This window comes from Seriola aureovittata, chromosome 18 (genome assembly GCF_021018895.1).
Source record: "Seriola aureovittata isolate HTS-2021-v1 ecotype China chromosome 18, ASM2101889v1, whole genome shotgun sequence".
In the NCBI taxonomy this organism is placed as follows: domain Eukaryota; kingdom Metazoa; phylum Chordata; class Actinopteri; order Carangiformes; family Carangidae; genus Seriola; species Seriola aureovittata.
In genome coordinates, this window is record NC_079381.1 from 183,858 (window position 1) to 199,052 (window position 15,195).

The 15,195-nt window shown below is 38.1% G+C and overlaps 1 protein-coding gene across 2 annotated transcripts; it reads left to right on the top strand.

Annotated features, from left to right (window-relative positions):
• Positions 1–682: 682 nt before the first annotated feature.
• LOC130186169 (spindlin-1) lies at positions 683–15,195 on the top strand. 2 transcript variants are annotated; one of them, XM_056402965.1, is made up of 8 exons: positions 683–839; positions 5,252–5,345; positions 5,984–6,106; positions 7,039–7,087; positions 7,267–7,402; positions 7,680–7,797; positions 8,165–8,398; positions 9,080–15,195. In XM_056402965.1, exons 3-8 carry the CDS (start codon positions 6,049–6,051, stop codon positions 9,277–9,279), a joined length of 795 nt encoding a protein of 264 aa, XP_056258940.1. In that variant the 5' UTR covers positions 683–839; positions 5,252–5,345; positions 5,984–6,048; the 3' UTR covers positions 9,280–15,195. The 2 variants fall into 2 exon arrangements, with proteins under 2 accessions (XP_056258940.1, XP_056258941.1); XM_056402966.1 differs by having other exon boundaries at positions 5,984–6,088.

The window sequence follows — 15,195 nt, forward strand, 5'->3', positions numbered from 1 at the left end:
GCGTCTAGACTTTTAAAATTCACTGAAGTTGACAAATACAATTAATATATAAATACAAAGCACCAAACTATCAAGAAAAAAAACAAAGTGTGAACACAAATGATAAAAATAAGATTTCCTTAACTAATCTATAATTTTTAAAATGACTGCTTTCATTACTTCATTCATATTTGCCCTTTTGGGATTAATTAATCATTAATCAATTTATTTATTGACTGATTCTACTAAATCTTTTTAGCTCTACTAATCAATCTAAGGTTTTGATGAACAAAAAGCTCCAACCACAACACCTGCTAGAACCATGTCTCGTTTTTACCCTTTTCAGTACTTAGGATATTATATTTGGTGGGAGTATTTTCCCTTTGAAATGTATGTTATACAAAAAGGTTTCTTCCTGCTTTCAGTGTTTGTGCTAAGATAGGCCAAACATGTCCCAGATCGATGCACTGAATGCACAGAGATAAAAGTGATATCCATTTGGCTCTGGGGAAGACAACTGAACACAATAATTTAAAAAATATTGCTAATTTTAGATGTTCCTTTAAAGATGTCTAAAATGAGTGATAAAACGACACGAACCGTCCCTTCTTGTGTTATATATTTTGGAAAATGTATAACAAGTATAATTAGTCTAATCGCAGGCACAAGCTCTTTTATTGTGAAAGGCTTGACCGGACGTCTCACGTTTCCTTGTGTCTAACTTAACTTTTCACGGTGAGATGGCCGAGGAGTCTCTGCTGGTTCCTGTGAAGTCGAAACGGGCTCTGTGGACAGACAGCAGGAGGCGAGAAAACCCGCTGCTGTCCCCTTCGACCTCCATTTTTAAAAAAACAATAACGGTAAGACAGAAACAAACATGCACCTGTCTGTTAGCTAGCTAGTTGGCCCGCAGGTAAACAGCCAAAACAACACACTGAGCGCTCGTTTTGTCAATTGCGTTCTCCCGCCGACGGTTGGTCTTGCGGGGGAGGGGCGGGGGGAGACTTAACCCAGTCTGCTGCTGTCTTTCTGTCTGGGATTTTTCTGCCTTTTCTGCAGAAATGCTGTCGGACAGTCCCCCCGTTGTCCGCTTGTCAAAGACCCCTATCCGCCCCTTTTCACCTGATCTGGAGCTGTAAATAATAGTGAGTGAAAAAAGCGAACAACATGGCTGACGCTGGCCCTGCAGAACCTGCTTGTTCGTTATCAGTGCAGATAATGACAATATATTTTATTTATTTTATTTTTTTTTACCAGTTAGCTAGGCGGTGGTCAAACTAGCATCTCATTTATTGACAGAGAAAAGCAGTTAGAATAAAAGGGAAATAAATAAAAGAAACGGGCTAAAACAGCTGTCAAAGTGTAGACTGAGAGCAGTGAAAACCTTTATTTTTTAACACAGAGCCTGGTTTGGCACAGTTTTTTACATATGCTGCATTTTTCATGATTTCTGTCAATAAAGTAATGAATTAAGTACAGATTTTTTGTAGAAGTTATTGAAAGATGATTTGAATGCTCCAGTTTACTGATAGATACGCCCCCTTTTCCAACTTGTAACGAGATCAAAGCAAAGGTCAACTGGAGTCTGATCCTACAGGGAAATCTTACAACCCACCCAGCGGAAGCTGCCATAGGCATCAGGCCTGACTAAATTACTGCAGAAATTGGTTTAAAAGTTTAAATTTTTCTGCATTTTATAGTTTTAATTTGCTAGCTTCAGTTTGCTTACAATTGTATGTCAAATTAATAATTTGGTAAGCAGCTGAGTACTAAAACAGCCAACCAATCATTCTGCAAAATGATTTAAAGCAGACTGAATTGAAAGTGAAATTGGTAGTAGATTTTTAAGACTGAGATGTGACTTTTCGTAAACATCAAAAGTTTGCACCTGACTTTAATCCAGAGAAAACAGACTGGGGTGCAAACACTTTTTAAATACAGAAACCCGTTTAAAAGAATTGTCAGAGTCACTGTTAAAGTACAAAACACATGTCAGCTTTATTGTACTTGTTATTCCACAGAGCTGACAGTCTTAACAGTTTGGGCAATGCTGGGACTTGATGTGATCCAGATGTTTTAGGGGAGACAGTGAAACATCCTGTATTTGGTACATTTTTCAGTCCAGGGATCCTTACAGTACCAGTACAGTGTGTGTGTGTGTGTGTGTGTGTGCAAAGAACAATCTACCTCTACCCTCAGTTTGGTACGAGACTCATCTTCTGTGGTTCCAGTAAATTGAAGTTACACACTGGACAGAATGACGTTTTGTCGTTCCTGTCCAGCACTGCTCAGGCCCTCATGACAACATGATGACTAATCATGTGTTGCTGAGCAACAGGAGGGAAATCACCACCAGCTGCAGCAAAACACTGCAAAATGTCTCTTGTGCTTATGATAGGTTAGTTTCTTCTGCAGGTAACCAGCAGTGAGCAGGAGTGTTTGAGTCACAACCCATGGAAACCCTGCACCAAACATTTGTTGCACCACTTGAAATTAAGGGTTGAGAATTGAAAATATACTGACACATTTCTTTTCAGTATTTTTTATTGCATTACATTCTTTTAAATTGTGTGCATGTGCTGACTGTGCATGCAGTCTGTTGCAGTTGCTCCTGCTCATTTTTTATTTTTCCAACTTTTTTCTTTCTTCCTTTGTCACTAAGTATTTACTAGTAATTTACTCAAGCTGCACCCTCTCCAAATGTACTAGTAGAGAGAATTCTAGTCTGTTTTTTTCACCGTGGAATTATTTCTTTCATTCAACTACCCTTTTAAATTATGTCATTCAGCTACACTACCATTGCGCAGCAACTCCACGGTTACATTGTTTACACCAAGGACCAGCTGATTGCAATGAAGCCAACTGGCATGGCGACCAGAACAATGAACATCCCTACAGAAATCAGCAGGATAACACACAGAGTATGCAGAGGAGGAATGAGGCAATAAGCGAAGAGTACTGGGTCTAGACAACAGAGACTGATGGAGCATATCTCCCGTCTTCCATCACGGCTATGTGAGATCACTTGACAATAAGATAGATGATCTAGTGGCCCTAGTGAGGAATCTGAGGGACTGCAGTGTTATGTTTTTCACAGAAACGTGGCTACGGCCTTCAGGCGGATCGGACAGACAGGAATAAATCTGAGAGCGGAGAGAAGAAGAGGTGGTGGGCTTGTTGCTTTTATGAACAGATGGTGCCACCCTGGTCACACTGCCATAAAGGAACATTTCTGCAGTCCAGATATTGAACTGTCAGCCATGGGGCTACGTCCACGCTACATCCCCGGACACCGGACTCTTCCACTCTGACTCAGTTTGTGGAGACAGGATCCTGGACTTGCTGTATGTGAGGCCTACCTCGCACATAACTTCTTGCAAAAAGAAGTAGCAATATTCACATTGGAGAAACAGATAAGTCTTGGCATTTTGCCAAAAAAAACAAGCAATAAAGTTTTACATTTTTTATTAAATTTATTGCTGAATAAACCACAGTTAATTTGGGAAGAAATATGCACTGGATCACATCTAATAACCAGCTGAAATACATGAAGGGAATTCAAATGGACAAATTATGAGAATGGTAATTGTGAGATTTTTATCATGAGATTTTTCTGGACGCCTCAAATAGTGGCTAAAATGGGCTTAACATGTTCAAATAGAATATGGTACACACATATTCTGTTTATGACCTAAATTAAGAATATTTTGGGGAGAGGTCTTTAAGTATTTCACCAAAATTTCACAGTCCGAAGGTGGCACTATTGGGCCTAATACCTGAAGGCAATGATGGAAGAGCAAAAAAAAAAATGTTTTATAAATATTGCTTACAGCAGCAATTAAATGTATCATGATTAAGTGGCTGAAACCTGAGTCCCCAACATACAGTATATGGACTGAGAAGGTATGGAAAATTTACCACATGGAACAAATAAATAATAATTCCTTGAGACTCCAAAAAGATATATTTATTTGAATCTGGAGTCCTGAGTTATACTAATAGAGTGATCTGCATGCCTCTACATAATCTGGATCATATATATAGAATTTTTCCCATTTCATCCTATCTGTATGTGCATATACATATATACATACACCCATACCACCTCATTTTCTTCTTTTCCCCTTTTTCCGTGTTAAGTTATTTATAAATAAAGTAGATACAGCTGAAAATGGAAAAAACAACAGACAAAATTGTGAATATGTTTGTACGATTTTAAGTTACTGAAACTGAAATAAAAAAGTTCTTTAGTCTCTGTCTTTTTCTCTCTATGGTTTTGCCGATTATGTCCATGCATCACTAGTTTGTTTCTCAGCAATGAAAAATAAAGAAAAGATACAGCTTTTGGTCACAGGTTGGATGTGGGTTTCAGACTTGGCAGTCAGGCTCAGTTTGGTCAGTTGTTAAAGATGTGGGTACAGGCTGTAGCTTAGTTTTTCTACACAAATCTGCCCTGTTCTTATTTTCACAACTGTTTACTCTCTTTCACAAATCCACAATTTGTTTTTCATTTTTCACCATGAGTTGTAAGGTACAATTTGGTCACTCGCTGGTTAAAAAACACTCACATTTTATCTTCAGTAAAAGAAAAAAGAAATATGTCTGGCAAATGCAGGGCAAGACTTTGGTGCCATTGCTAGATATACATGTATAGTACATATGTACGTAAGCACAACATTTGTTTATTGATTGTTTGTGGCTTATTCATAAAATCTGTCATACAGCTGTGACAAATAAAACAGGGATGGTCTGATGATTCCTTCCTGCTGATGAATAATGCAACCTGCAGTCAGAGTTCAGGGCAGAATGCAATAATGTCAAACAAAGAGGCTTCAGAATCAAAATTCATCAGGCACCTTCACTGACAGAGCAGACTGGCTAACTGTATCAGTCGACATGCCGCCCCCTGCTGTTCAAAACCAGAAACAAACTGAATGTTTTCACTGAAGAGATTCATATTTGACAAAAAATCTTAACTCAAAGTCTCAATGTTAGCTTTTCCAGAGCTTTCAGCTGCATCTCACCGTTTGTTTTTCCTTTCTTAGAGTCATAGTAGCTCAGTTATCATCACATGACTAAAGTATGGAACTTCATATGACAGGTGATATTGTATATATCATTACATTGTATAATTTCACTACAAATATTGAATTTTAACTTATTTTATCATCAGTCACTGCAAGTCACAGAAATAAAACATAACTGTGGCCCTGCAGAATGTTGTCAGATCAGTCATCTCACAGTTTTGTTGAATTGTGTTTTATTGTCACAGGTTTGATCCTGGTTTTGTCCTGCAGACGTGAAGCCCGACTCCTGAAAATCAAGTGCTAAACATCTCATCACTATTGCTGAATACTTGAGACTGGGTAAAACCTTGTTTACTAACTATTAACATATTGCACATGTTAGTGCAACATGGTAGTGGTTGGGGAATTAACATACTAACATGTTTCACAACAAAAGTCATCATGATAACATTGAGAAGTATTTTACATGTATGTTAACATGCTCACTGTAGACATGCTAGCATGCTAGTTCACAAACATTAAAAGCCGTCTAAACAGTCAGTCTGTAATGGAAATGTTTCATGTAACTGACGCAGTGGGAAAGTAATGATAATGCTTACAAAAACGTGAATGTTCTCTTCAGTAGAAAACTTTTCTTTGTCCTTCCTGATAACTCTCCCGCTGTTTAAGACAGCACCTGATGCTGCCTAGCTGCTACTTTGTGTGGAGCTTTTTTTTCAGGGCACGGTCAGATTATAAGAGAGTATAAGAGAGAGAAAGGTTTAAATAAGCTTCAAAGACAACTCGGTTTCTTGATTCTTATTTCAGATTTCCATTTCACTGTTGTAGATGAACTTTTATTGGAAAAAATACAGTCTAAAATAGGCAAGTGAAGAATAGAGATTAATAGAGTGAATAATAAATGTATATGAATAATGTGAATAAATAATGCTTTGTTGTTCCTCACAGTAGATATTTTTCTCCCTCTGTTGTTTCAGCCCTGGACAGGTTTGTGTTGTAGCTGTGTGGCTGGCAGCCTGGCTGCCTCCCTGCCTCCAGATGAATGAAGAACACTCCGGGACACAGGGACACAGCTGATACAGGTCCGGGGTCACCTTCGGGTCAGGACACGCAGCTAATAACATGTTGTACATTTAACTTGCAGTCTCTCCATGGTGGTAGTATTTGTTTTCTGGTTGATTTTAATTTTATTTTTAAGAAACTCAGCTTGAGTTGGAGAAAAAACATGTAAAACTACAGCACCACTTGCATGAATTGGAAAATGGTCAGTAATAGAAGTTCCAAGCAGATGGCATTTACTATGGTACAGTGTGGTCCTTTTAAAGTGTCCACGAACACATGCCTAAAGAGCTCTGCTCGAAACTGTTTTACTGCACAACAGTGTTGACAGAAAAATAAAGTTGACTAAACCTTACATGTGGTGGCTTATCTCTCAGCTGTACGTTTAAGTCTCTGGAAGTTGACTTTTACCTTGATAGTATTTAATGTCAAGGTAAAAATCTGCCTCTGCAGACACGCTACAGGTGAAAAGACACTAACTTCTGTCTCCACACGTTATTGTAGTTTGTCTGGCAGATGGTTTTTAGGATGGCCCATGGTCAGATTTTGTTTGTCTTTTTAATCACCTATAATACCCCACCCCGTAACACTGCTATATTGCTGATATTGGCAGAGCTAAAGACTAAATTGGTGGGGTGACAAACAATTGCTGGAAAATAAAAATAGCAATATTCCTTATATTCAGCCATGGTCACATTTAGCATCTATGTACCAATATATTGTATATAAATATGGAACTTGTGTAAGTAATATTTGTTCATAGAGCAGACAGTATAAAACAGTACTGTGTAAGACAGTGTGCAGTTTTTTACTTTTATTAAAATGCTTCTAAAGATGGTCAGCTGTAATATAAAGTATTCAGGATCTGTAGTAAACTGACTAGAACACACAAAACCATCATCATTATTTTTGGCAGAAAGTTGTAATTTGTACAGTGTTTGATAAATGTGATGTGATTTGTTTTTCTCCTCAGGGCATGCAGGTGTTTCTGCAAATATGATGAAGAAAAAGAATCCCCATAAGTGAGTTAAGATGATAAGCATCATTTACAGTACTTAATTACAAATTTCCTATATCAGGAAACATGAGAAACATGAGATTAGAATAATCCAATAATTCCCACATAAAGGCATCAATCAGCTCAAAGCACAAACATAGGCTCAAAGCAGATAATGTTGACTGTTGTTTCATCATTGTGAAGGAAACATAAGAGTAGTCTGGGTCCGACCACCAAAGTTCTGTCACAGCCTCGACGCAACATCGTCGGCTGCAGGATCCAGCACGTGTGGAAGGAGGGAGGAGGCCATGTGATCTGGAAAGGAACAGTGCTCGACCAGGTAATCAAAGAGTTGAGTTCACGCAGACACAGAAGTTGTTTTATAGTCACGTTTGATATACTGTCCTACCAAAGGCAGGCAGTCCATATTAAACATATGGTGTTCGTTCTGTCTGCATACACCTATGCTGAGCTCTGTATCTTCACTGCTACACTAGTGTCTGCTTTCAGCAAACTAAAATGTGTATTGTTGTTGTGGTACATGATTAAAGAGGGAAACATTTGTGGATAGAGGTGCAAGAAAAACAAGTGTTTTCAACTGTATGTATTTCAACCAGGTGCCAGTGAACCCGGCTCTCTATCTGATAAAGTATGATGGTTTTGACTGTGTTTATGGTCTGGAGCTTCATAAAGACGAGAGGGTTCAGGGACTGGAGGTGCTCCCTGACAGACTGGGTAAGACTGAACTGCAAGCTGAATCACACTGACCGACCACAAAATATAACACACTGAATGATAATAAATTAGATTGTTAATGCTGGTAGACCTCAATAACTTGCTAACATGTTACTAACATGTTACTAACATGTTACTAACATGTTACTAACATGTTACTAACATGTTAGCATGTGGATCAGGATGACTAACAACATCTCCTCTGGCGCTTCCCTGTGAACAAACTTATAATTTCTTGTCCAGATAGTGGTAATGATGCAATAATTGCAAGGCGCGCTAACATGGTATACATATTTCTGTATATGTATGTATGTATATGTATATATGTATTATGTATTGATATTAGTATTTATTTTCATCCTTGTAGCTAAATCCCGTCTGACAGATGTCAGCCTGGCAGATGCCATGATAGGTAAAGCAGTGGAGCACATGTTTGAGACGGAGGAAGGTCCGAAGGAGGAGTGGAGGGGGATGGTGCTGGCCCGAGCTCCCATCATGACCACCTGGTTCTATATCACCTACGAGAAAGACCCGGTCCTCTATATGTACCAGCTGCTGGACGACTATAAAGAAGGGGACCTCCGCATCATGCCTGACTCCAGTGAGTAAACTTTTTTTTAGAGGTTATACTACTACTATACTTATTTGTTCCAGGCAGTTAACTTTTCGTAGGGTGTTTAAATCCTTGAGGGTCGTTGAGGTGAGTCATTGAGATACCATAACCTGGAGGACTGAGAATCTGCACATGCTCCTTTTGTATGTCTTGAACATTTGGATTATATCTGGGTAGTCATTTTATCCATGTTAAAGGCACCCAGCTACGGCTGTGTGAAAATTCTGCTGTTTAAATGTATTATTCTCAGCTAATTGTAATTAAAAACTATCAGAATGAGTTGAATTCTGATGCCTTACAAAGGAACACTTATATTTTATCATCACATTGTTTATTCATTTTTCATTGATATTTGCTCTGATTGTTTATTATTATTTCTGTATTTTTATTTTTATTAATTGTATTGTAAATGTGTTGTTATCTAAATGTATTAGTGTTTATTTTTAGTAAGTTTTTCATTTCATGTTTTCAGTTTATTTGACTGTTTAGTTGACTTACTTATAGATATATATAGATCTCCTGTATCCCTGTGTAAGATGGCAAACATGCATTTTCCAAAATTGTTCCTTTAAATCTGTCTTTGTTTTTCTCTGTTTTAGTAGAAGCATAAAAACCAGGTAAGTTTGACATAAGATCAGAGGTAACATCTCTCTTTCCGTGTCTCTGTAGACGACAGTGTCCCGACGGAGAGGGAACCTGGTGAGGTGGTCGATAGCCTGGTGGGTAAACAGGTTGAGTACGCCAAAGAGGATGGCGGCAAACGAACGGGCATGGTCATTCACCAGGTGGAGGCAAAACCCTCCGTCTACTTCATTAAGTTCGACGACGACTTCCTCATTTACGTCTACGACCTAGTCAAAACTTCGTAAACTAAGTGGATGTCCTAAGCCACCAAGACAGAAACAAAAACACACCTGAAGCATTTGATCCAGCGCTCATCCTTCAGATCATTAAATACAAAAATAAACTCAAAAAAAGATTTCTTGTCGCGGAAGAACACAGGATAGATACTTTTTGAGGGGGCTTGGTTAAGTTGAAGCATTTCATCTATGACCTTAAATTCTTAAAATAAAAGAAATAAATTAGTCATGGTTTTACATTACCCTCAAAAGATCAAACTTTTTGAAGCCCCTTAATAGTTTCATGAAAAACAGAAAGCTATCCAAAAATTCTATTTTACTCAAGGAAAATATTGAGAAAGTTGAAGCGAGATGAAGGCTCTTTAGAATCTCACATTTTAAACAAAAATTTGCTGACCCTAAAATCCTCCTCCTCCTTACACCTAAAGAAACTAAACCTTAAAATTCACTCTTAGTGTCTGATTTCATCCAGTGCGCTGGTTGCAGAGAAAAATTTTGGTCTTGGTGATAAGTGTCTCAATGAACATGTCACTGAAAAGTGTGACAGCAGCCATCTCTTCTGTGCTACTCCTGATGGAAAATACCAAACCGAAAGTCTTTAGAGATTTCTTGTCATATTTTCAATTAACAAATCTAGCTGCAGAAAAGTGAGCAGACTCCTGGTGAAGTGAAGTGTGGAACTGGTTGGTGGAAGGGCCTTCAAAAAGAAAGACTAGAAGAAGGTGAATTCTTGGACCAGAAAAACAAATAATTGCTATCATGACGGAGAATGAGCATGTGTTTTGTTTTTGGGACACTTTAAGATAGGAACAAACAATACAGCTCACTGTCACATCCAATAAGGATTGGCATTACCACGGTGTGGGAGCCCATTTCTGCCGGGAAAAAAAAATGATATAACAGATGAATAGTTAGAAATGACAAAACAAAAATACTCATGGAAAGTCAAAATTACAACTTTCTAAATGAAAATGGTGAGATAGTTTAAACAATGAAGGAAGTCAAAATTATAATATGTGAAGTCCAAAGAACCTGTGTTATGAGTTTGACTACTTCAATCTCAAGCTTTTACTGATGTCTCCCATTTTTCAGTTAAATCACGTAATTTTGACTTAATATTTCACAATTGTGACAAAGTAAGCCAATATTTTTACTTTCATAATGTTGAATTAGTTCATCTAAGTTTGCATTAGTATGTCAAACTTTTTACTTATGTCATAATTATGACTTAATTTAGTAAATCTTAGTTTTGGTTTAGTAAATCAAAATGACTGTAAAAACCAGTCAGACCTTTGACTTCTAATCCCTTAAAGTTGACTTGCCAAGAGTAATTGTATGTTTGCTATTCCTAACATATCTTGTCTTTCCCGTGGCGGAAATGAGCTTCCATGCAACTGAGCTTCATAAGACAGGAAGCAAAAGGAACCAGTCTCAGTTAAAAGTTAAAGACATCTGCGGGTCGATTAATAATAATAATAATAATAATAATAATAATAATATCGATAATAAACACTAAACAATAAATAACAAACTTCAACACAAAGGATCATCTCTGGAGCTATTCAAATAATCAAAAAAGTCGTTGGAAATATCTCAAAACCTAATTTTCCCACTTTTGTTCAATTGGAGGTTGACTGGAGTTGGATTCTGTCCCACTTGTTGTATAGAGCAAAACAAGACAGATTGCTTCATCACATAGTGTGCTACTTTTACAGACTCCATTTCACCAACTTCAACTGAACATTGATGAAGATCAACAGATCTTCATCTAAAGGCATCTGCACTTAAAACCTTTTTTTTTGTTTTTGCTTTCATCATTGCCAAAAACCCCTTCCTGTTGTGAAGTTGTTTGACGTTAAAGACAATCAGACAGCTTTCTTGTGATTTCACTAAAGCCTTTGGAATTGCTCTTGTGGTGTTTTTTCTAAATCATCTTTGAATGAAGGATGGAGAAACAAAATTGAAACTTGGCCAAAGCCCTTTCTGTCCTTGGCAATTTGTTTTAGTGTTAAATTGTTTGTTGTAGATTGACAGGCACCCAGATCTACAGTTTCATGAGTTCTCCACAGTTCCTCCATTTGAACTTGGAACACAGTGATGTATTCTAAATGTCATAATTTATGAAAATACAAAGGATTTGAGGAGCTAAGGAAGAGATGAGAAGAATATTCTCTGGACTGTTGAATGCTTAATGGCAGAATTGGAACTGACAAGAAAAACAAGTCTGCTGTAGCAATACAGTCAGGTTTTTAGTGTGGAAGGCTTCAGTTAGACAGTTAAGATGTTCAGCGTTGGAAGCATGTGAATCCAGTTTAATACTATGTGTTGGTTGATAAAATTATTACTGAAACAAGTATCCCAGTTTGTATTTACACACAAACCAAAAGATTATGGACTTGTGGTGTAGATCTGACATTCTCCTGGCCTGAAGAAAACACAAGTGTCTGTCAGACGTCCATGAAGATGATCTGGTCTGCTCCACAGCATTTATGCAGTAAGACTGGACACGGTCGGTTGTGTTTAGTATGTGAAGAGATTAAGAAGCAGTGAAGGTTTAAATTTCCTTTTTCACAAATGTACTTCTCATTTTATTTGGATCTACTCAAGACTGAAGGTTTTCATAAACTTGTGTTCAATTCTGATTTGTACTTGTAGTTTGAGCGTTAATAATTGATTGAAACTTGCAATTGGAATGTAGTGTAAGGTTAGAATCAAACTGTTTTTACTGACCAGTGACTGATATCCCAAATAGAGTTGCCACTTTCAGTGTTTTGTCAGCTAGCTACATTTTTAAAAGAGAAAAGAACCCTCAAAGAGCCTTTATCAAAGTCAAAAAACCTCAAACATGACTTATTGGTTCATTAAAGGATGATTGTGTCATTCAGGTTTTTTTAGGTTTTAAAATGCAACAGCAACTGGAACATCTTCGCTGTCGATTTCCTCTCAAACTGTAAGAATAAAAGAGAAACCAGGAAAGGTTGTTGAGCCATGCATTCTGGGGGAATGTCTTTAACATATTGGATGGCTCAACTGAATCGGTGCACTGAACAAGTTTTTATGTAAAACTTTCAGTCTGTGTGCTTCCTGTGATATAGTTAGTTGCCGAGGCAGATTGCAGCTCTTATTATAACCGCACTTAAAAAAAAAGGACTGTCCAAGAGATCTTAAAGTTTCTGCGCTTGTGTATCTGTTTTCCTTTTCTTTAACGAGAAATATGATTGTGATCATCTCAGCAGGCACTATTTTAATTAATGAGATAATGTGTCGTTACAAAGACTTGTTTCACAGTGACGTTATGTCCAATTCATCCAGTTCATTTCACTATATTAATGAAAACAGATTATTGATGTTTATGTTGGAATGACATTGGCCTTCTATCATCCTTCTGCCTTGTTATTGTTTTTGTATGTTTCAAAATGTATGTTAATAATTTTTATTGTTAATGCAAAACTGGTGTGGTGTGCTTTGTTTTCTTTGCACCATGGTTAACCTTCAAGCATTTGACATCCGGGACTGTTCTGTTGATGTCAGCAGTTAGGAGGGGTTTGCTGTTTGCAGAGGTTGTGAATTGAAACTGGAATTATATTTCAGCGAAAGAAGGGGAAGTTAAAAAAAACAACTATAGAAAATATAAAAGGTGATTCAAGATCTAATCCGTCCAATGTTTAAATGAATAAAAGGAGAGAGAGAGCTGTAGGATTAGCAGCTGTGGCCAAAGACATGGAAGGGAGAGGATTCACACTGGGATAGAGTAACTCACCACACTCCTGTACCCTACACACTCACACAGCAAATCAACAAAAGGGATGCAAATAAATAGTGAAGGAAGTGCAAAATTTACCAAACACACTATTATGGAAGGTGGTGAAGCACAGGTGAGGAACTCTACCACCAAACCGTCCACCATCAGGCCAGCCACGCTCACTGCTGTACCTACAGTACTCGTACAGGGACAGCAAAACACGATCCCAGCAGGGGTATACACTCTTGGATGAAATAATTAAATCAATGCCAGGAGGGCCAACAGTGTACAAACAAAAGAAACAACTAATAGAAAACACCAAATGAACTAAAGGCTAAGTGCAAAGCACTGTATCAAACAACAAAACTAAGCAAAACCGTTAACAGACAGTTAAACAAAACACAATTACTAAACTAACAAAATAACCAAACAGAACATATATGGAGCAGCGACAGCACTCTACAGGCTCAACAGGCAGCAGAGAGAGAGAGCGCAGCAGCATCAGGGTAAATATATAGCCTTCCTTAAACAATTAAAACCAGGAAGTAGACTTGACTAAACCCTATGGTGACCTGGAAGGGATAGCCCACTACCTGCTACAGGTTAATGCACAGTCTGCCCTGGTGTACTTGGGACATGTGGTTAGCAGCCAGGGAGTCTCACCTGATCCCGACAAAGTGGCAAAGCAAATCCATGCAAATCCATGCATTCCTTGGTTTTGTGGGATATTACAGGCATTTCATACGAAAAACTTGCAAAAATTGGTAAACCCCTTAATGAACTCTTAGCTGGCACCAGTCTCAGCTGAGGGTGGCCCTCACTCACTATTAAGCGGACTGATCAATGTGTGGCAGCTGTCCAGCAGCTCAATCAAGAGCTTTTCCATCTCCCATTTTAGCATATGCAGATTACACAATGCCTTTTATTGTCTAGACTGATGCCAGTAATTGTGGGCTTGGTGCTGTCCTGGCTCAAGAACAAGATGGCCTTGAATGGGTCATTGCATATGCTAGCAGGAGCCTTCATCCACTTGAATGCAATGACAACAGCTAGAATTCCTTCAAACTAGAATGTCTTGCTATGAAGTGGGCAATAGTCTTTGATGTAAATGTAAAAAGCATCCAGTCTACCCATCCACGTTACAGAGCGGACCTGACACAATGTGAAGCTATCCACGACATCAATCAGTATGATGGCTAGTTGTGCTAGTTAATGCAAGTCAAGAATGCATGTCAAATATATGTCATGGCTAGCATTTTATTAATGTGGTGACTAGTTATGATGTGTGTGTGTTAGCAAAGTTTTGCTCAAGAACATGCACCTCTCTCTCTCTCTCTCTCTCTCTCACACACACACACACACACACACACACACACACACACACACACACACGCCCCTCACAGTGACACCCTAGAGGCAAAATATCAGCTAAATAAAATTTGTTTATTTGACTACAGTAAATAGCATCAGCAGTTCCAGCTTAGTTCATGAAAGTACATTAGCCAGTCTTATGAATATTTAATGATGATTTTATGATATTTAAGGCCTAGTAATAAATAACTAGAAAAGTAGTGTATCCATCACACACATTTCAGTCTCTACAGAGGACGTTACTTTTAGATTCATTCATGTTGTAGAGAATTATCCTAACTCTGACCTCAGTCACTGCAGGTATACCTCAAAAAGCTCTTTGAAACTAAGAGGACAAGCCAAAGTGACCTCACAATGATGGTTTCGAACCTAAATTTGTCCCCACGACCATAGCAAGACATGCATACACACATGTACATGCCCTAACAGAAGTTGATCTGCAATAAACGCAGACACACAGTCCCCTCTGTCTCCTTATGCGGTCAAAAGCTTTTAACCCTAGAACACTATCGCTCAAATTCAAAACACCATCATTAACGCCGGGTGATTTTTACCCGAGATAATACACTCAACTAGAAAATTCCAGGGAAATTTTGAGTGCCACGGGGGCTACTGCCGGGATGAGTACATGATTTATTTCCAGTGTTCAAAAGTCACCCTGATCATATTCTGGTTTTGAGAAATGTCTTGATATAAAAGACTCTGATATAAAACAATGTCACATCCCTCCATCATGTATTATGTGGGAAATATCTCATATTCTGTGTTGTTTTTTTTAATAAAACAAGAGGCAACATGTCTACAAACTGGCA

Coding starts and splice junctions, on each gene's coding strand:
- LOC130186169 (XM_056402965.1), top strand. CDS start 6,049: ATGAAGAACACTCCGGGACACAGGGACACAGCTGATACAGGTCCGGGG. Junction 7,798..8,164: donor GGTGCTCCCTGACAGACTGG/GTAAGACTGAAC, acceptor TCATCCTTGTAG/CTAAATCCCGTCTGACAGAT. Junction 8,399..9,079: donor CCGCATCATGCCTGACTCCA/GTGAGTAAACTT, acceptor GTGTCTCTGTAG/ACGACAGTGTCCCGACGGAG.